The sequence below is a fragment of the Elephas maximus genome, chromosome 6, assembly GCF_024166365.1.
Source record: "Elephas maximus indicus isolate mEleMax1 chromosome 6, mEleMax1 primary haplotype, whole genome shotgun sequence".
Lineage (NCBI taxonomy): Eukaryota > Metazoa > Chordata > Mammalia > Proboscidea > Elephantidae > Elephas > Elephas maximus.
This window is the reverse complement of record NC_064824.1, coordinates 95,905,537-95,928,482: the sequence shown is the minus strand read 5'-3', so window position 1 is coordinate 95,928,482 and position 22,946 is coordinate 95,905,537. Positions and strand designations below refer to the sequence as shown.

Genomic DNA, 22,946 nt, shown 5'->3' with positions numbered 1-22,946 from the left:
CACCAGAGAGAACATGCCATTCTGAAATCCTGAACCATCTGAGAGTAAATTGTCAGATTCTGCTGCTTGTGTTAAATTCAGTGAATAAAGGAAAAAGATTTAAGATCCAATATTTGTATTTGATGAATGCAAGGGCGATAGAAAATATGACTGCCACTGAGCTGTAACTGACTGACTTGGGACCATGAAAGCTTGTCCTTGTTGAGGAAGGACCCACTGTAGACTCTTTTGTTCATAAACTTGCCTGAGGACTGCAGTTACTTGGCCAAGAGAAAGATGAGCTGTCCCTGAGCTGCCAACACACTCTTCTCTATACAACATGCTACCAAACCACTGCCATCGAATCAATTTCAACTCATAGCCACCCTTTAGGACAGAGTAGAGCTGCCCCATAGGGTTTCCAAGGCTGAAAATCTTTTCAGGAGCAGGCTGTCACATCTTTCTCCCACAGAATGACTGGTGGGTTTGAACTACCAACCTTTCAGTTAGCAACCAAGCACTTAACCACTGTGCTACTAGGGCTCCTTCCATACAACATGCTGGGGGGCGGGTGCATTTGCCTATATAAACAATGTCATAAACAGTGGTTACATTCCACAGCAACCCACAAAATCTTGTTTAATAAAGCTATTTGTTTGTTTTGTATATTTGAATGAATACCAGTAAAAAAAAAAATACCTTTGTCTTTTATATACTATAGTTCAACACATTTATAAGTAGTAATAAACTTTTGTTAAACCAGCCTGGGCATCTGACTTCTATGAATAACATTTTCTATGAGAAAATGTAATCCTAGTTCTCAGCTAACATATACATGAACTTCCTGTACATGAATTCTTTGAAGCTGGGAAATCACCGTGTATTTTTAATTTGTCTTTCAGTTCTCATTCAGGTTTACCTGCCTAACAGTATATGATCACATTCTAATACATGTCATGTTATCAACGTTAAATCAGCCCTTGTAATGAAATTTCGTCAGGAGTCTGGACACCTGCATGTTCAGCTACTATAATTCTCCTCCTTGAACTTCCCCCTTATTGGCTGAGACATCTTATTTTGACTTAAGTTTCCTTGGCAAAAACCATGTCCTCTTTTATTCTGAACTGCACCAAGGACACTGTCAGCCCTTGGTAAATATTTATTAGCAAAAATGTCCACAGCTTATCAGATAGCCTGAAGAATAAGCCATATGAAATCACTGAGCATTACCACTGTCTGTCAGGCAGATGCGGTTTTATAGCAGCATGAGGAAAGAAGTTTGTTTGACCCAGGAAGACGCTTCAGGCGTTAGTTCAAAATAAACTTGGTCTGAATTATCCATGATTATTGGAATTATTCCTGTATGAAATGGGCATAAGTCGGCTACTGAATCCCTTTTTCTGCTGTTTAGATCCCAACTAAAACCGAGAAGAAAAATGGAACCTTTATAATGTATTTCTACCTTCCTTTGTTCCCCATTTATCTATAAAAGGCTGGCTTTGAAAGGTGGGAACCTCAAATGAATTCCAACTGACTGTATCATTAAATTCATCCTTCTGATTTTTATTAACATTTGTGTTGATATTATAAGAAATCTGATCCCACCAGATTTCTCTCCTCAGAGATGCCATTGAGGGCCCAGACCAACCTGCCACAACCAACCTGCCAATGACAAGACCCATCTGCCTGGAACCTGCAAAGGGCTGCAGAGGAGGGGAGCTCGTTTCTCTTTGGGGGAAGAGTAAATGAGGAGAGTGACTCTGAGCTGGTCCCTGATGAATGAGAAGGGTTTTGAAGAGAAGGAGAGAAAGGCCAGTTAGGCAGAGCAACAGCATATGGTAGGGCAGAGGTGCAGGAGAGGACCCATCTGTCTAACTCCTGGTTGCCTCTCTCTTGTGTTTCAGAGGAAAGGCACCCATCAAATAAAAGGTGAAGATAAGAACAAAGTAACCAGTAGAAGTGTTGGATTAGACACCACCCTGTCACAACCTAGAGAGAGCAGACCCCCGCCTGAGGAGTGCCCTCTCTCTACTTCTAGAGAATGTTGGATGAAGGAGGCGAAGTCTACACAGTACAGCAGCTTTTCCGGGTTCAACGATGACAGTGTCCTACGGGAGTTAGATGATGGACAATTTGATCAGGAAGATGGAGTAACTCAGGTCACTTGCATGTGAGCAAGGAGGTAAAGCAATGGAAGGCCCTGTAAATAACTATTAAAATAATTGCCAGCTGACTTTATCATATTAGTTTATCTGCATGTACGTATGTATGTGATGCTTTGAATTTTGCCAGACTCAGGCTTTCCTCTAATCTGCATAAACTTGGACTCAACCTCCAAGACAAGAAAGAATAACCAATGTATTCATAAATTTAGAATCATGTCTACACCTCTCTCAATTAAAACAGCTGTTTAAACAGATGTTCCAATAGTTTACTAAGTGGCAATCTCCTTCAGTTTCTTGTGAATGTACAAAGTATACTTTTATTATAATTCCTGGGAAGAAGACTATCTCAACCTGTTTTTTACCGAATTAAAGAGTTCTCAGGAAATTACAGTTTTACTTATACTGAAAAATAATCTCTATCCCTCATTGTCTCTCTCTCTCACTCTCTCTCTCTCTGTCTGACGTGCACATGCATACACATACATCTAAACATAAGTAAAGGCCTAATTAATGAAAATAAATATTTCCTAATTATAACAATCCAAACTTTGTCTTCAACTATGGCATGTATATACAAAGCAAGCCCTATTTGTTAAAATTTTTTTGGAAAAAAAATCCTGTTTGTGTGTCTTTGCTTTTAAAGGGTCACCATGAACTTATTAAGCTTTGTGTCTCCCAATGGCTTAGAAATAAAGAGAACAAAGTATTATCCCTTAAAATTCAATACAAAAAGAACCCACAATCTCCATGTTTAAAAAACTTGGCAGCGAGGATGAATTTTCTTTCTTTTAAATTGCGAAATATTATGGAAAGGAAAAACATCAGCTTTAAATCAAACTAAAGTCTTTTACATCTGTGTAGATTTCAGTTATGCTTTTATTGTGACTTGTTAAATCCTGAAAAATGTTGAAGCCCAGAATCTTCAGTCCTGCAGTAGTTGAAAAGTACTCATAGCACATGTGACGCATACACTGGCCCACCTGCTCCATCTCTGCTTTTCTTGCCCCTCTAATAGGATGCCTTTGCCACGGCCTTGCCACAGCCTTCAATAGGTAAAGATTACAATTTTACCAAACAGAGAATGTCCATTTATCTATGAAAGACTGGGTTAGAAAGGTGGGAACCTTCAAATGAATTCCAACTGACTATACCATTGAATTCAGCCTACAGATTTTTATTAACATTGGTGTTAATGTTATAAGATCCTTTGAATAATAAAATGTCATTTGTTATTGGGCGATTGTTTTATTGAACACGAATACCCATCATATATTGTAGACATATAATGGGTATGTATTACATGTTATCAAAGATCAAAGATATAATGAAACTAAAACAATCTCAAGAATGGTTGATAAGATTAACACAGTATTATTTCACTTAAACCAAAACCAAACCAAACCCATTGCTGTCAAGTCGATTCCGACTCATAGCGACCCTAGAGGACAGAGTAGAACTGCCCCATGGGGTTTCCAAGGAGCAGCTGGTGGATTCTAAGTGTAGACCTTTTGGTTAGCAACCTGAGCTCTTAACCACTGTGCCACCAAGGCTCCATTATTCCACTTAGATAGGGAAAAATATCCAGAAGCATTACCTCTGTAACTGTAAGGGAACTTAACAGTAGTCTGCTCAGTCTTATTCTATGGAAAATAGCTACAACAATATTTACAGAAATGTTTTGTTTTGATTTTTAGATGAATCTGAGATTCATAATCAAGAGCTGATGAATTTCTGTAGAAACAAGCATTACTTCTAGACCCCAAAAGATTCTATGAAGTTATGAAACACAGGGAAGGTTCTCAGAAAGATTGGCCAGTTTTTCCCAATGCCAGGATCTACTAGAGGTAGAAGCTCCTTTATCATTCTGTCAGTACACATAGGGGATTTGAAATATTAAAAGCAGAGATATATATTTATATTTGAGAAAGGGAAAATCCAGGAATATGTCAATCTACTTTAAAATTTTTTTATTTAAATTCATGTAAAAATACTTTCTACCACTACTTTGTTTTTAATCTGTTTTTTTTTTTTAATTAAAAAAAAAAAAAACCTTTTTATGGGTATCCTGGGGCCTCATGTCACAAGAGGCCTGATTTGGGAAGAGCTGAGGAGCTGTCTTATTTTCCTAGCCTTTCCTGTTATTGACTCCTCACTACTGTCCCTGTGGGCTGCAAGTACTGTGGTTCTTTCTCGCAGCATAAGGCTAAAGAGTATTCTCTCAACCCCTCAGATGGCCCCAGAGTAACACTGTATGGAAAAACTAAATTTTAAGTTAGAACTCAAGTGAAGTAGATGCTAACAATGGGGAGAATTTATAAATAAGCATGTTAAATCGAGATTTAATGGTGGATACATAGAACTGGCTCAATGCTAACCATCAGAACTTGCAGCACATCCATTTGAAGAGCATTTCTTGTGGTAGTTTATCATCCACTGAGAGTGAATTTTATCTGTGCAATAACCAAAAGTATTAGAGCCAGGTCTGGCAGATGATCAAATTCTAAGGTGATGTTTGAGATGAAAAATTAGGCAAAATTCTAAAATAATGAGCTTAATTTTTGATGAGGCTCAATTTTTTTTTCTGAAGACAATTCCAAAAATGTTTTGAGCATAAAAACTATTTTAATAAATGTAGACATATAAAGGTGATTCGTCAAAGGTTTATGTCAGCCAGCATTCTTAGCTGCGAGAAATAAAAAAAAACAAAAAACCTTGGCTGATTTAGCAGTAAAGGAGTTTATTTTAAAAGATATCTGGACTTGAACTTCATCAAAACTTAAAACATCAGTGCACCAAATCTTACAGTTCAAGAAAATAAGCAGGTAAGCCTTAGACTGGGAGAATATATTCGCAATACATATATCTGGCAAAGGATTCATATCAAGAAGTCATAAATGAAGCCGATAAATTAATAAAAAAAAGATACAGAACTCAATTAAAATTGGATTAACAGCTCGAACAGATACTAAACAAAATATACAGACTTGCTTCCAGAAAGATGGAATAAATTCCTCCTGCTAAGTACAACTAAAAACCCTGCACATTATATATAAAGCAACCATAAGAAGATTCTGAAAAGTGGAGAGAAGACGGACCAGCTAGAGACCTTAGGACCCAAGGAATAATACATTTGTCAGTTCCCTGGGTTTTCTTTTTGCTCATTTATCTCAGGCTTGGTGCTAAAGATCCTGGCAATCTGGAAATGCCAACAGGTTTAAAATGTAAAAAGCCCCAACAAAATTCTAGCAAGAAAGCAAACTTTTAGACAGTAACTCTTCTATTGCAGCCAAACACCACAAAATAATGATAATAAAACAAATCTGTGACTCCACTTCCACCTGTGCCAGCAAAGGCCAAGTAGGAAGCAGGGATTTCATTCTCACTGGCCAGTAATGGAGGGGTCCTGATGGCGCCATGGTTAGGAGCTCAGCTGTTAACCAGAAGGTTGGCTATTTGAACCCACCAGCTGCTCCATGGAAGAAAAATGTGGAAACCCTACGAGACGGTTCTACTGAACTCAGCAATAGTGGACCAGTAATGAGGCCAATGCTGCCCCATTCAATGTTAGTGGAGACCACATGGAGAGCTTGGAATTTCACCCCCAACCCAGCAGTAACAAGGTACCATTCTCTCTACTTACTGGGGTGGTGTCAGAGGAGGCCTACTGGAGTTCCAGTCAGAACTTTCACCATCACTTATTGGTATTGAGACCACTCCCACCATGGTCAGTGGAGACCATGTGAGTAGCCAGAACCCCTACCCTGCCCATCAGTAATGAGGAACTATACCCTTCAGGTGTCAACAGAGGAACCTGGAATTCTGTCTTCACCTGGCATTAAGGATGTAGTAGCCTCCCTTACCCTCCTAGAGCAGTGTCAGATAAAAACAACTAAAAGAGAAGTCTCATAACATAACATGAAAATGTCCATGTTTCAAGAAAAAGTCACTCATCATACCAAGAACCAGGAAGATCCCAAACTACATGAAAAAAAGACATTAAATAAATACCAACACCAAGGTGACAGAGATGTTAATCACTGCTGTCACCTGAGCTAGTAGAAAATCTGACTCCTGGCTTGGGCTGGTCAAGAACCACCCAAATGAAAATCTGCAGTTCAGGCTTTCTGATGGAAGAATTTCTTTTGTTAGTTAGTTATACAGAAAACAACTAAATACCACACTAATTTCCTTTGTGTCTTATGGGCATTCTAATCCTCAGGGACAGACTTGTTTTCAACATATTAAAGTTTCAAAAAGAGAAACACTCACATAATTGTAATAGATGTAGTTAGTAAAATGATTTTTTCTTTCTTAAAGCCAGAGAAGAGACTGTCTTTTAATTTCAGTAATTAATATAAGAAAGACTGAAGAATTGATGCATTCAAATTACAGTGTTGGTGAACGATATTGAATATACCATGGACTTCCAGAAGAACTAACAAATCTGTCTTGGAAGAAGTACAGCCAAAATGTTCCTTAGAAGCAAGGATGGTGAGACTTGATCTCACATACTTTGCACATGTTATCAGGAGGGACCATTCCCTGAGAAGGACATCATCTTAGTAAAGGATTAGCAAAAAAAGAGGAAGACCCTCAGTGAGATGGACTGACACAGTGGTGGCAACAGTGGGCTCAAATATAGCAATAATTGTAAGAATGGCGTAGGACGGGGCAACAGGTTTCATTCTGTTATACATAAGGTCACTACAGGTCAAAACTGACTCAAGGGCATCTAACAATAACAAAAAAACATTTCATAACGTGGAGGAATCTGGAAGGCATTATGCTGAGTGAAATTAGTCAGTTGCAAAAGGACAAATATTGTATAAGACCACTATTATAAGAGCTTGAGAAATACTTTAAACTGAGAAGAAAACATTCTTTTGTGGTTACGAGGGGGGGGGTGGGAGAGGGTTATTTACTGATTAGATAGTAGATAAGAACTACTTTAGGTGAAGGGAAGGACAACACTCAATACAGGGAAGGTCAGCTCAACTGGACTGGACCAAAAGCAAAGAAGTTTACTGAATAAACTGAATGCTTTGAAGGTCAGCAGAGCAAGGGTGTAGGTTTGAGGACTATGGCTTCAGGGGACATCTAAGTTAATTGGCAAAATAAGTTCTATTAAAAAAACATTCTGCATCTCACTTTGAAGTGTGGCATCCGGGGTCTTAAATGCTAACAAGTGGCCATATAAGATGCATCAATGAGTCTCAACCTACCTGGATCAAAGGAGAATGAAGAACACCAAGGTCACCAGGTAATTATGAGCCCAAGAGACAGAAAGGGCCACATAACTAGAGACTTACATCATCCTGAGACCAGAAAAACTAGATGGTGCCCGGCCACAACCGATGACTGCCCTGCCAGGGAGCACAACAGAGAACCCCTGAGGGAGCAGAAGAACAGTGGGATGCAGGCCCCAAATTCTCATAAAAAGACCACACTTAATGGTTTAAGACTAGAAGAATCCTGGCGGTCATGGTCCCCAAACCTTCTGTTGGCCCAGGACAGGAACCATTCCCAAGACAACTCATCAGACATGGATTGGACTGGTCAATGGGTTGGAGAGAGATGCTGATGAGGAGTGAGCTACTTGTATCAGGTGGACACTTGACACTATGTTGGCATCTCCTGTCTAGAGGGGAGATGGGAGGGTAGGGGGGTTAGAAACTGGCAAAACGGTCACAAAAGGAGAGACTGGAAGGAGAGAGTGGGCTGACTCATTAGGGGGAGAGTAAGTGGGAGTATGTAGTAAGGTGTATATAAGTTTATATGTGAGAGACTGACTTGATTTGTAAACTTTCACTTAAAGCACAATAAAAATTATTTTTTAAAAAATTAATATAAAACTCAAACACACCAAATATGGATATTTTATTTACATTTCCTTCTTTTCCAGGCTGGAGGCATAATTTAACGTTTTTATCACATATTTAAAAAAGTGGGTTTTAACATTTCAATATTCTTTCTATAAACATTAGTTTTCTTAACCACATGCCATTCTTTTTAATTTGTTCTTCTGGGAAACTGTGTCTCAAGGTTTTTCTCCTTTTATAACCCCCTCCAAAAGTATTAGTTAGGATTCCATTTTTCAAAACTTCCAACTTTATAACTGCAGTCCGACATTCTATGTATGTTTCTTCCTTTCTTCCCATTCCTTTGTGTGAAGAGCTATTTCTACAGGCAAGTTAAAAAGAAATTAAGTTAATAAGGTTGACTCCGTATACTAAAATATCTTCTAGATGAATTAAGGATTTAATTGTAAAAAATGAAACTATAAAAATACTGAAATATATGAGCAAATACTTAGAGCATAATTCAAAACAGGGAAACCCTGGTGGTGTAGTGATTAAGTGCTGCGGCTGTTTACCAAGAGGTCGACAGCTCAAATCCACCAGGAGCTCCTTGAAAATTCTACGGGGCAGTTCTACTCTGTCCTAGAGGGTTGCTATGAGTCGGAATCGACTCGATCGCAGTGGGTTTGTTTGGTTGTTTTAATTCAAAACAGAGAAGTCGCAAGGAAAAGACTGCATAAATATTGTTGTTGTTAGATTTCATTGAGTTGGTTCCAACTCACAGAGACCCTATGTACAACAGAACGAAACACTGCCCAGTTCTATGCCATCTTCACAATTGTTGCTATATTTTGGCCCGTTGTTGCAGCCACTGTGTCAATCCCTCTCACTGAGGGTGTTCCTCTTTTTCACTGACCCTCTACCAAACATGATGTCCTTCCCCAGGGACTGGTCCCTCCATAACATGTCCAAAGTACTTCAGATGGAGTCTTGCAATCTTCACTTCTAAGAGGCATTCTGGCTCTACTTCTCCCAAGACGAATTTGCTCTTTCTTCTGGCCACAAAACCAAACCCATTGCTCTTGAGTTGATTCCAACTCATAGCAACCCAATAGGCAGTCCTTGGTGTATTCACTATTCTTCACCACCAACACCATAATTCAAATGCATCAGTTTTTCTTCAGTCTTACTTGCTCACTATTCAGCTTTCCCATACATATGATGCAATTGACTACATAAATATTTAGAACTTCCACACAGGAACAGTCCCCTAATAATGTGAAAAGTTAACCAAAAAACTGGTGTGAGATAAGGATCAGCATGAACCCAATCCCCAAAATGTGGAAATTGATCCAGTCCTTATATTCCCACTTTTTCATTCTCTTCACCATCGGCCCCCATGGCACTCTCTCTCTGACCCTAGCCATCCAGAGTAAGTCAGAGCTCACCAGTTAAAAGGATAGTGCCCTTCAGACTGTCAAATAGGTAGACACCAAATACAAATTTGGGGAGTCCATAAGACACCCCAACCTTCTGACCTGCTGGCTACCAATTTGGGGATGATTTCCTACTACCCTTTCAAGATGCTGGAGCCCAGGTGGCACAGTGGTTAAGAGCTCAACTGCTAACAAAAAGATCTGCAGTTCAAATCCACCAGCCACACCTTGGAAACCCTATGGGGCAGCTGTACTGTGTCCTATAGGGTGGCTATGAGTTGGAATCAACTTAACAGCAATGGGTTTTGGTTTTTTCAGGATGCCAAGAGCAAGTTTGGGATTCCACACAACACCCTTACTTTCTGACATACTGGCTCCTTCCACGCCTTTTGGTTCAATAATTTGCTGGGACAACTCAGAATTCACAGACAGTATACTAATAACTGGAAACCCTGGTGGTGTAGTGGTTAAGAGTTTGGCTGCTAACCAAATGGCCAGCAGTTCGAATCCACCAGGTGCTCCTTGGAAACCCTATGGGGCAGTTCTACTCTGTCCTATAGGGTCGCTGTGAGTCAGAATCGACTCGATGGCAATGGGTTTGGTTTTTGGGTTTTATGCTAATAACTACAGATTTATTATAGCCAAAAAGATATGAAGAGACATATAGAGTGAGATCTGGGAGGATTCCAAACATAAAGCTTCCATATCCAAAGGGACTTGCTACCCCCCAAAAGTAGATGTTCTCATCAACCAGAAAGCTCCCTGACCCTTAATGTTCCAGGCTTTTATCAGCCAGTCCTACATGATAGGCTAAATCATTCCTGTGGGCTTACCCTTCCACCTGAAGCAATGTAAACACGGGATAAAATATCTGAAAGAACGGTTTTTAGACATTGGACAAAAGGGAGTAAACGAAGATCCATCAAAGAGGCTCTTAGTTGCAAGCAACAGAAACTAACTCTGGGTGATTTAATCAGAAAAAACCAAACCTATTGTCATCAAGCTGATTCCCACTCATAGCTACCCTACAGGACAGAGTAGAACTGCCCCATGCTGTTTTCAAGGCTGTAAATCTTTACAGCGGACTGCCACATCTTTCTCTCACGAAGTGGCTAGTGGGTTGGAACCACCAACCTTTCAGTTAGCAGCTGAGCGCTTAACCACTGTGCCATGAGGACTCCTTAATCAGAAAAAAAGAACTTATTAAAAGGATACTGGGTAATCCCACTATAGGCACAGACACTGCACCTCACTGGCTGCTGCTACTGCCACCAGAACCATCCTCACTGCTGCCCCTGTAGACTGGAACATAGGTGCCTCCACACCTGGCATGAGGCCCTGCTTCCAATCCCAACAGCCTAGGGAGCTGTCTGCACCCAGGTGGCAATCAGGGTTGAGGCTGAGAAACAAGAGCACAGCATCTTCAGCTTCAAGTGTGGGAAGCACGCTCTGCCTCATAAGGTGATGGGACTAATGACAGATGTCCACCACAAAAATCCAACTTTAGTAGTGAATCATTATTTCTTTGTAATATACTAACCAGATAAAAACATAAACCAAATGTACCTGTCAACAACAAGAGCTATACATGACAGATGTTCCAAAGCAATGGCACCTGGGGGTGTATTTTGCTCTGTCTGTATTTAAGTCTCCGGCTCTACATTTGGCAGATATTCTTAATAAAAGATGGAGGTGGGAGGATATATTTTAAGAATGCAGAGGCGGAGCCAAGATGGTGGAATAGACGCTTCCGTTGAGCCCGTTGAGCCCTCTTTACAACAAAGACCTGAAAAAACAAGTAAAACGAGTATGTTTGTGACAAGCTGGGAGCCCTGAGCATTCAAGGCAAGCTTAGACAATGCAATGAGGGGCAGGGGGAGGAAGAGGCCGCTTAGGAAGCGGAGAGGAGCTACCAGACCTGAATCGCCGGGAGCCCTCAGGCACCATTCCTGGAGCAGCGGCAGCAGCGGCAGTGGCGGGCTGGTACTAGCGTTCGGCTGCAGTTTCCTGGGGGAGAAGCCGCCAGCCACGCAGCCCACTCACACCTCTGGAACCTGAGGAGAAGGGGCGCTGGGCAAAAGCTAAGTATTTGCATATATTTTACCGTGCCCCGCCCCCCACCCCCAAGCCAGCTTCAGCGTCTGAATCCCTGGGCCTGAGATAGACCCGGGTGAGCACCTAGGGCCGTCCTCCCGGCCTTGGGGAAGGAAAAAATTTGCAACTGGGGAAAAGATAATTTGCTAGCTCCATTAACCGGAGAAGCTCAGGACAGAAGCGTCTCCTGTCCAGGCATAAACTGTCTGTGGACCTTGTGCACCTTTCCCTTCTGCATGGACCTGTGTGGGCCTGTTTCAGGAGAATAGGCTCTTGCTGGCAAACTCCAACCATTTCAACTGTGCGGTGGAGAGGTGGGTTTTTGACGTTTGACATTGCTTTGCCTATTAAACAAGGTCCTCGCCTACCCACAACAGGGACCTAAGGACTGGTAGCTCCACTCAGGTCACACAGCCACCCACGACAGGGGTCCAAAGATAACTGGTACCTCCCAGTCCTTACAACAAAAACTTTGGGTGTCCATGGTCCCTCTGCAGAACCCACCCACCAGCACGCTCTAGGGAACAGAGACACGTTTTCCTCAGAGACACTTGGGGGTCCGTTCTCAGCCCCCTGCCTTGTCCAGAGCATGACCCCCTGCTGCAATCAGATACCGGTAAATACGCCAATCAATCACCCCTGCCTCTCTAAGGCTGTAGGACAGAGCCTGTACCACACACATGTCCACACACTTGATGATTAAAAAAATTAGCTACCTGGAAACCCGGGCTGAATTCATACAAGAAAACTGAATGGACTCCTAGACTGATATACCTGACAACAGCTCTAGCCAGCTGGGGACAGGACACCAGAGCTCCAAAGGCGAAAATAATCAAGCTAGCTCACGCAAGCAACCCACAGGGGTACGCCAAAACAAAACAAAGCAAGCAGCTATGACACAGTAAGCAAGCATAAACTAATACAATAACGTACAGATGGCTCGGAGACAACAGTCAATATCAAGTCACATAAAGAAACAGGCCATGATCACCTCAACAGGCTCTCAAAACAAAGAATCCAGGGATCTTTTAGATGAAAGTGCATTCCTGGAATTACCAGATGCAGAATACAGAAGTTTAATATACAGAACCCTTCAAGGCATCAGGAAGGAAATGAGGCAATATGCAGAACAAGCCAAGGGACACACAGATAAAGCAACTGAAGAACTTAGAAAGATTATTCAGGAACATAATGAAAAGTTTAATAAGCTAGAAAAATCCATATACAGACAGCAATCATAAATTCAGAAGATTAACAATAAAATTACAGAATTAGATAACTCAATAGAAAGTTAGAGGAGCAGAATTGAGCAAGTAGAAGCTAGAATTTCTGAACTTGAAGATAAATCACTTGGCACTAATATATTTGAAGAAAAATCAGATAAAAGAATCTTAAAAAATGAAGAAACCTTAAGAATCATGTGGGACTCCATCAAGAGAAATGACCTATGAGTAATTAGAGCACCAGAAGAGGGAGGGATAACAGAAAATACAGAGAAAATTGTTGAGGATTTGTTGGCAGAAAACTTCCCTGATATTGTGAAAGATGAGAAGATATCTATCCAAGATGCTCATCGAACTCCACATAAGGTAGATCTTAAAAGAAAGTCACCAAGATATATTATAATCAACTTTGCCAAAACAAAAGATAAAGAGACAATTATAAGAGCAGCGAGGGATGAAAGAAAAGTCACCTACAAAGAAGAGCCAATAAGAATAAGCTCAGACTACTCGGCAGAAATCATGCAGGCAAGAAGGCAGTGGGATGACATATTTTAAAAATTGAAGGAAAAAAATTGCCTGCCAAGAATCATACATCCATCAAAATTGTCTCTTAAATATGGAGGTGAAATTAAGACATTTCCAGATAAACTCAAGTTGAGGGAATTCATAAAAACCAAACCAAAACTACAAGAAAAACTAAAGGGAGTTCTTTGGTTAGAAAATCAATAATATCAGGTATCAACCCAAGACTAAAACATTGGGGAGAGCAAGCAGAAGTCAACCCAGACAGGGAAATCCAAAAAAAACAAAGCAAGATTTAAAAAAAAAAAAAGCCCAACACAGGGTAATGGCGATGTTATTATATAAAAGAAGACAACATTAAAATAATAAAGGGGGAATAAAAAATGTAATCATGCATCTTCCATATGGAGAGGAAGATACAGTGATACAAAGAAAAAAAAGTTAGTTTTAAATTTAGAAAAATAGGGGTAAATAATAAGGTAACCACAAAGGAGACAAACTACCCTACTCATCAAAATAAAATATGAGGGAAAAATAAAGACTCAGAAGAAACAAAATCAACAACAACAAATATGAGGAAAGGACAATATATAAAATCTACTCAGCACATAAAATCAAGTGGGAAAAAGAAACTGTCAACACACAAAAAAACACATCAAAATGATAGCACTAAATTCATACCTATCCATAATTACCCTGAATGTCAATGGACTAAATGCACCAATAAAGAGTCAGACAGTGGCCGAATGGATAAAAAAACACGATCCATCTATGTGCTGCCTACAAGAGACACACCTTAGACTTAGAGACACAAAAAAACTAAAACTCAAAGGATGGAAAAAAATAAGCAAACAATAATCAAAAGAGCAAGAGTGGCAATACTAATTTCTGACAAAATAGGCTTTAAAGTTAAATCCATCAGAAAGGATAAGGAAGGACACCATATAATAATTAAAGGGACAATACACCAAGACAATATAACCATATTAAATGTTTATGCACCCAATGACAGGGCTGCAAGATACATGAAACAAACTATCAGCAGTGAAAAGTGAGATAGACAGCTCCACAATAATAGTAGGAGACTTCAATACACCACTTTCGGCAAAGGACAGGACATCCAGAAAGAAGCTCAATAAAGACACGGAAGATCTAAATGCCACAATCAACCAACTTGACCTCATAGATATATACAGAACACTCCACCCAACAGCAACCAACTATACTTTCTTTTCTAGTGCACATGGAACATTCTCTAGAATAGACCACATATTAGGTAGTAAAGCAAGCCTCATCAGAATCCAAAACATAGAAATATTACAAAGCATCTTCTCTGACCATAAGGCAATAAAAGTGGACATCAGTAACAGGAAAAGCAGGGAAAAGAAATCAAACACTTGGAACCTGAACAATACCCTGCTCAAAAAAGACTGGGTTATAGAAGACATTAACGATGGAATAAAGAAATTCAGAGAATCCAGTGAGAGTGAAAACACTTCCTATCAGAACCTTTGGGACACAGCAAAAGCAGTGCTCAGAAGACAATTTATACCAATAAATGCACATATCCAAAAAGAAGAAAGGGCCAAAATCAAAGAACTGTCCCTACAACTTGAAGAAATACAAAGAGAGCAACAAAAGAAACCGACAGGCACCAGAAGAAAACAAATAATAAAAATTAGAGCTGAACTAAATGAAATAGAAAAGAGAAAAACAAAAGAATTAACAAGACCAAAAGCTGGTTTCTTGAAAAACTCAACAAAATTGATAAACCACTGGCCAAACTGACAAAAGAAAAACAGGAGAGGAAGCAAATAACCCAAATAAGAAATGAGATGGGCGATATTACAACAGACCCAACTGAAATTAAAAGAATCATATCAAATTACCATGAAAAACTATACTCAAATTTGAAAACCTAGAAGAAATGGATGAATTCCTAGGAACACACTACCTACCTAAACTAACACAAACAGAGGTAGAACAACTAAATAGACCCATAACAAAAGAAGAGATTGAAAAGGTAATCAAAAAACTCCCAACAAAAAAAAGCCCTGGTCTGGATGGCTTCACTGCAGAGTTCTACCAAACTTTCAGAGAAGAGTTAACACCACTACTACTAAAGGTATTTCAGAGCATAGAAAAGGACGGAATACTCCCAAACTCCTTCCATGAAGCCACCATATCCCTGATACCAAAACCAGGTAAAGACACAAGAGAAGAAAATTATAGACCTATATCCCTCATGAATGTAGATGCAAAAATCCTCAACAAAATTCTACCCAATAGAATTCAACAACATATCAAAAAAATAATTCATCATGACCAAGTGGGATTCATACCAGGTATGGAGGAATGGTTCAACATTAGAAAAAAATTAATGTAATCCACCACATAAATAAAACAAAAGACAAGAATCACATGATTTTATCAATTGTTGCAGAAAAGGCATTTGACAAAGTTCAACACTCATGATAAAAACTCTCAGCAAAATAGGAATAGAAGGAAAATTTCTCAACATAATAAAAGGCATTTATACAAAGCCAACAGCCAACATCACCCTAAATGGACAGAGCCTGAAAACATTCCCACTGAGATCCGGAACCAGACAAGGATGCCCTTTATCACCACTCTTATTCAACATTGTGCTGGAAGTCCTAGCCAGAGCAATTAGGCTAGATAAAGAAATACAGGGCATCCAGATTGGCAAGGAAGAAGTAAAAGTATCTCTATTTGCAGATGACATGATCTTATCCACAGAAAACCCTAAGGAATCCTCCAGAAAACTACTGAAACTAATAGAAGAGTTCAGCAGAGTGTCGGGATATAAGATAAACATGCAAAAATCAGTTGGATTCCTCTACATCAACAAAAAGAACGTCAAAGAGGAAATCACCAAATCAATGCCATTTACAGTAGCCCCCAAGAAGATAAAATACTTAGGAATAAATCTTACCAGAGACGTAAAAGACTTATACAAAGAAAACTACAGTACACTTCTGTAAGAAACCAAAAGAGACTTACATAAGTGGAAGAACATACCTTGCTCGTGGATAGGAAGACTTAACATTATAAAAAAGTCTATTCTACCAAAAGTGATCTGTAGATTTAATGCAATTCCAATCCAAGTCCCAAGGACATTCTTTAGTGAGATGGAGAAACAAATCCCCAATTCATATGGAAGGGAAAGAGGCCCCGGATAAACACGGCATTACTGAAAAAGAAGAACAAAGTGGGAGGCCTTACTTTACCTGATTTTAGAACCTATTATACTGCCACAGTAGTCAAAACAGCCCGGTACTGGTACAACAACAGATACATGGACCAATGTAACAGAATTGAGAATCCAGACATAAATCCATCCACATAAGAGCAGTTGATATTTGACAAAGGCCCCAAAGTCAATTAAATGGGGAAAAGACAGTCTTTTTAACAAATGGTGCTGGCATAACTGGATATCCATCTGCAAAAAAAATGAAAGAAGACCCATACCTCACTCCATGCACAAAAACTAACTCAAAATGGATCAAAGACCTAAATATAAAATCTAAAACAATAATGATCATGGAAGAAAAAAATAGGTAAAACGTTAGGAGCCCTAATACATAAGCTTAAACAGTATACGAAACATTATAAAGAACATAGAAGAAAAGCTAGACAACTGGGAGCTCCTAAAAATCAAACACTTATGCTCATCCAAAGGCTTCACCAAAAGAATAAAAAGACTACCTACAGACTGGGAAAAAGTTTTCAGCTATGACATTTCTTTCTGATCAGCACCTTATCTCTAAAATCTACATGATACTGCAAAAACTCAACTGCAAAAAGACAAATAACCCAATTAAAAAATGGGCAAAAGATATGAATAGACACTTCACTACAGAAGACATTCAGGTAGCTAACAGATACATGAGGAAATGTTCACGATCATTAGCCATTAGAGAAATGCAGATCAAAACCACAATGAGATTTCATCTCACTCCAACAAGGCTGGCATTAATCCAAAAAACACAAAAGAATAAATATTGGAGAGGCTGTGGAGAGATTGGAACACTTCTACACTGCTGGTGGGAATGTCAAATGGTACAACCGCTTTGGAAATCCATTTGGCACTTCCTTAAAAAGTTAGAAGTAGAACTACCCTATGATCCAGCAATCCCACTCCTTAGAATATATGCTAGAGAAATAAGAGCCTTTACACGAACAGATATATGCACACCCATGTTTATTGCAGCACTGTTTACAATAGCAAAAAGATGGAAGCAACCAAGGTGCCCATCAACAGATGAATGAATAAATAAATTATGGTGTATTTACACTACGCATCGATAAACAACAGTGAGGAATCTGTGAAACATTTCATAACATGGAGGAACCTGGAAGGCATTATGCTGAGTGAAATTAGTCAGTTCCAAAAGAACAAATATTGTATAAGACCACTATTATAAGTACTTGAGAAATAGTTTAAACTGAGAAGAAAACATTCTTTTGTGGTTATGAGAGTGGGGAGGGAGGGAGGGTGGGAGAGGGGTATTCACAAATTAGATAGTAGATAAGAACTACTTTAGTTGAAGGGAAAGACAGCACACAATACAGGGGAGGTCAGCACAATTGGACTAAACCAAAAGCAAAGAAGTTTCCTGAATAAACTGAATGCTTCAAAGGCCAGTGTAGCAGGGGCAGGGGTCTGGCGACCATGGTTTCAGGGGACATCTAAGTCAATTGGCATAATAAAATCTATTAAGAAAACATTCTGCATCCCACTTTGAAGAGTGGCGTCTGGGGTCTTAAACGCTAGCAAGCAGCCATCTAAGATGCATCAATGGGTCTCAACCCACCTGGCTCAAAGGAGAATGAAGAACACCAGGGACACAAGGTGATTAGGAGCCCAAGAGACAGAAACGGCCCCATGAACCAGCGACTACATCATCCTGAGACCAGAAGAACTAGATGGTGCCTGGCTACAACCGATGACTGCCCTGACAGGGAACACCACAGAGAACCCCTGAGGTAGCAGGAGAGCAGTGGGATGCAGACCCCAAATTCTCATAAGACCAGACTTAATGGTCTGACTGAGACTAGAAGGACCCCGGTGGTCATGGCCCCCAGACCTTCTGTTGGCCCAGGACAGGAACCATTCCCAAAGCCAACTCTTCAGACATGGATTGGACTGGATAATGGGTTGGAGAGGGATGCTGGTGAGGAGTGAGCTTCTTGGATCAGGTGGACACTTGAGACTTTGTTGGCATCTCCTGCCTGGAGGGGAGATGAGAGGGTGGAGAGGGTTAGAAGCTGGCAAAAAGGACACAAAAAGAGAGAGTGGAGGGAGAGAGCAGGCTGTCTCATTAGGGGGAGAGTAATTGGGAGTGTGTAGCAAGGTGTATACGGGTGTATATCGCTTTTTGTATGAGAGACTGACTTGATTTGTAAACTTTCACTTAAAGCACAATAAAAATTATTAAAAAAAAAGAATGCTTTTTCATTTTTGATGCTCAGGCTCCTGTCAGGGACGAAGGCCTCACCCTGAAGCAGACTCCCTGTGATAGGATCGATCAGTTCACTCTCTCATGTACTCTTCTGTTTAACAAAAATTTATAGTCTTGCCCTTATGGAGTCAGTTATCTAGCAGGGGAGAAAGATAGTAAATGAGTAATTATAGAAATAATTATGCAATTTCAGTGGGTGGAAATGCTCTTACAGAGAAGCAGTTATGTCCTAGGAAAGCATATAACAGAAGAACGTAACATGCTCAAGAAAGGCAGGGAAGACTTTCCTGAGCAAATGGTATGTGGTAAAATATAGCTTCTAGTAATAGGGTGTGCTTGTGTTATATAAGTAGGTCATTTTAAACATGAAGAGCTAGGAACTTTTCAGGGTCCCCCACCAAAAAAGATTTGAGCTCTAGAAAAAAATATACGTTGGCGCTAATACAGGAAAACTGAAAAATTGAAATGTTTAGATAGCTATAAACATGTTATATCAACATTATTTCCTTTTATTCATAAAAATGCCATCAACTCTGGAAATCATTTGTAGATTAGCTTTTCTCAATTCAAAGGAATTCCAGAGAACATGTGATGACTGATGAGGAATCACAGCCAGTTGTAAACTGCGACCAGTGACAGCCCACTTCCTAAAGGGAAAATTACAAGAAGCCTTTCAAACTTAGTAGTTTTTAAATATAAAAAATTATATTTAATGTGAAATGGGGCTCCACTTTCATAAACTTGGTATGATGTGGGGTGGAACCTGGTGCCCACAAAGGTCTTCAAAGACCTGATGTGAAGGTGTTGGAAAGCACAGGGCCAGGGCTCTCAGGCCGAGCAGAGCAGCAGATGGCCACGTCAGGACCTGAGGTTATCAGGTGTCATGGGCATCAGGAGAGATGGCAATAGGGAACTCACAAAGATGGAAAACTCTCCTGTAGGTGGAGAGAGCATTTGCATCAAGAGAATTGTACCCTGACAGTCGCCCTCCATATGGCCTCCCTTTCACTGTCACCACTTCATTTCCGGGCCATGCATCTTGGTCATTTTTCATGCTCCATTCTGATCCTACTTGAGTAACGATTTTTATTTCTGAGTTTGTATATAAGCTCTGGAGTGCCGGGGGGGGCGGGGGGGGCGGGGTGCAAACAGTTAAGCGTTTGGCTGCTAACTGAAAGGTTGGAGGTTCAAGTCACCCAGAGTTGCCTCAAAGAAAGGCCTGGCAATCTACTTCCAAAAAAATTAGCCGTTGTTTTCTGGAGCACAGTTCTACTCTGACACACATGGGGTTGCCATGAAAGAGCATCGACTTGTCAGCAACTGGTATATAATGAGCTCTAGGGTACTGACAAGCCCTAGAATCTTCACTTGCGCATCAGTCGAGTGTGAAAACTGACAGTGAAAGTAACCTCTAGGTTTTGGAGGGCTTTAACAGCCAGTAAGGCTCACTTGAGAGGCCCTCTTCATGACACTTAATACCCCACTTCACAGACTGTGGTCTCTCCGAATGCCTCAGAAATGATACAAATCAATATGGTCACATTCTACTTGCGATTATCCTGCTAAATCTGAGCTTTCCATCCTAAACTGATGGGTTCTTTCCACAGTCATTTCTCCATTCTATATCTGGGAGCTGGAATTTAATTAAAATAACAAAGTCTCCACCTTTGCCCTAAATTTGGCATTCTATTTAGAAATAGGGAACCCCATTCATTCCTTCCATAACCGCCTTACCAACCTTGAACAAGCTCATTTTGCCATGTACCACACTATGTCTTCCCTGCCCTAAGCAATGCTTGAAAAATCCCTCTCCTGATTCCTCCAAATCATTGGAGTTACTTAGGTCCCGTTATAAAAAGAACATATTTAACTACATCAACGTTAAAAAGAGGGAACTAAAAATATATGCAGTATTAAAGGGAAATCCTCATTGATTGCTAAATGGATGGGTTGCTGTGAATATGGCTAAGAAAAAAGCTTCTTGTTAATGTGAATAAGCAAAAAGGGTGTTTTAAGTTGTTGAAACTGTTTCCTTTGCGTTGAGACCAAAAGAATTGGATGGTTTCTGGCTATCTTTACCAAACCTTTTGATCAAAGAGTCCATGGAGGGATCCTGATCAAAAGGGGGAAAATGCAGAATTTCAGATTCTCATGGACTTCAGACTTCCTAGAGCCATGAAGGTTGAACCCCTGAAACTATTGTCCTAAGATAATCTTTAAACCTTAAACCAAAAATATTCCCTGAATTCTTCTTAAAGCTAACCAATAGTTTAATCAGTTAAAAAAAAAAAAAAAAAAGAAGTCTGTCTTGAACATTATGCTCTTTTAAGATCTATCTGTATGGGATCAAATTGACAACAGCAACTCAAAAGATTAGTTAAGAACCTTAGGGGGCAGTCAATTTGTGTTAATAGGGGAGGAACAGCTCGGAACTACAGGGTGAGAGAGGTTGCACAACTTGAAGAATGTAATCAGTATCACTAAATGGTACATGTAGAAACTTTAACTGGTGTATGATCTGCTGTGTATATTCTCAACAACAACAAAATAATTTTTTTTTTTTTTAAATCACCAGAGAGCCTTAAAACATTCAGATGCCCAAGCCTCACCCCCAGGTATTTGGATTGAATTGCTCGGAATAGAGACCAGGCATCAATGTTTCTTTTGTATATTAAAAATTGAGATATAATTCATATACCATAAAATTCACCCTTTTAAAGTGCACTCAAAACCATTCAGTGGTTTTTAGTATATTCACAAATTTGCGTAAACATCACCACTATCTATTCCCAAAACATTTTCATCACCCCCAAAAAGAAACCCTGTACCCATTAGCTGTCAGTCCCCATTTCCGGCTACCCCAGACCCTGGTAAGATACTTTTAGTCTTTATGGATTTGCTTATTCAGGACATTTCGTATAAATGGAATCATACAATTAAAACAAAAAGAGGATGTTGCCAAGATTTATTGTCTCCAGCAAGCCATGATAGATATTAACATAAGCCATTATTATAAACTCAACTTTTATGCTACTCAGTGAAAATACTTTATAGACATAGAATTTTCACAAAGTAACAATAAAATATAGAATTGAAAAAGTATAAATTGCAAGATATTCCAAAGTTACTTGGGAGAAATTGAAAGCCCATACTTGCAAATGCACTTTTTCGTAACCAATTCCTTTGCTTTTGAAGTCACAAACATTATTATGGATTGAATTGTGTCCTCCCAAAATATATATAAGCCCTAACCCCTGTACCTGTGAACGTGATTCTGTTTGGAAACAGGGGTTTTTTTTATGTTATGTTAACGAGGTCACAGAACTTGTACTATATTTAATCTCTTCTGTTGTTGTAGGTGTTGTAGAGTCCATTTGGACTCATACTGATCCCACGTGGCAGAGCGGAATTGCCCCATAGGGTTTTCTAGACTGAAATCTTTACAGGAGCAGATGGCCAGGTCTTTCTCCTGCAGAGCTGCTGGGTGGGTTCAAACTGCCAACTTTTTGTTTAGCAGCCAAGTGCTTAACTGTGGCACCACCAGAGCTCCTTAATCTCTCATGTGGTATCTTATAAGGGGGAGTACAGACACAGAGAGACAGACATACAGTGGGAGAGGCCATGGGAGGATGGAGGCAGATGCATCTACAAACTCAGGAATGCTAAGGATTGCCAGCAGCTACTAGAGGCTGAAAGAGACAAAGAAGGACCTTCCACTAGAGCTGACACCCTGAACTGGGACTTCCAGCCTCCAGAGCTGTGAGGGAATAAATTCCTGCTCTTTAAAGCGTTCACTTAGTGGTATTTCATTAGGGCAGCCCTATATAATTTACGCAAACATGTTTTCTTTCTTCCCCAGTAGTCTCACTTTTAGCTTCTAGGAAGCTGTGCTCTGTTTACAAAGCTTATCTAAAACTTATTTCCTGATTCATTTCCAAGATCATAAATACAGTCTTCAAAATGCTTCATTCACTTACCTAACTAGACAGATACGAATGTATTCTTATCAGGGAAACGTCTTAAGAGAAGCCATTCTTGAAATGTTATCTGCATTAGTGGTTTGTAACTTCTCAGTTTATTCACTCATCTAGGCCTAGATTATCATAGACTGAATTTTCTCAGAGTGATGATGTGAAATTTCATACATTAAATCACTTGATGCATAAACAGAAGGCAAGACTCAAAGTGATAATTATTGCAGTGTGAAATTCTAACTCAAAGGACATTAGGTCCAACTTGAGAA

General features: G+C 39.8%; 1 protein-coding gene across 1 annotated transcript in view; it reads left to right on the top strand.

The window, feature by feature from the left end:
* The window catches only part of RFTN2 (raftlin family member 2), a 96,664-nt gene extending 93,288 nt beyond the window's left edge, over positions 1 to 3,376 (top strand). The window contains exon 9 of the mRNA XM_049888904.1: positions 1,884 to 3,376. Coding sequence (XP_049744861.1) covers positions 1,884 to 2,153 — 270 coding nt within the window. The 3' untranslated portion in view covers positions 2,154 to 3,376. The remainder of the gene's footprint in view (positions 1 to 1,883) is intronic.
* The last annotated feature ends 19,570 nt before the right edge of the window (positions 3,377 to 22,946 follow it).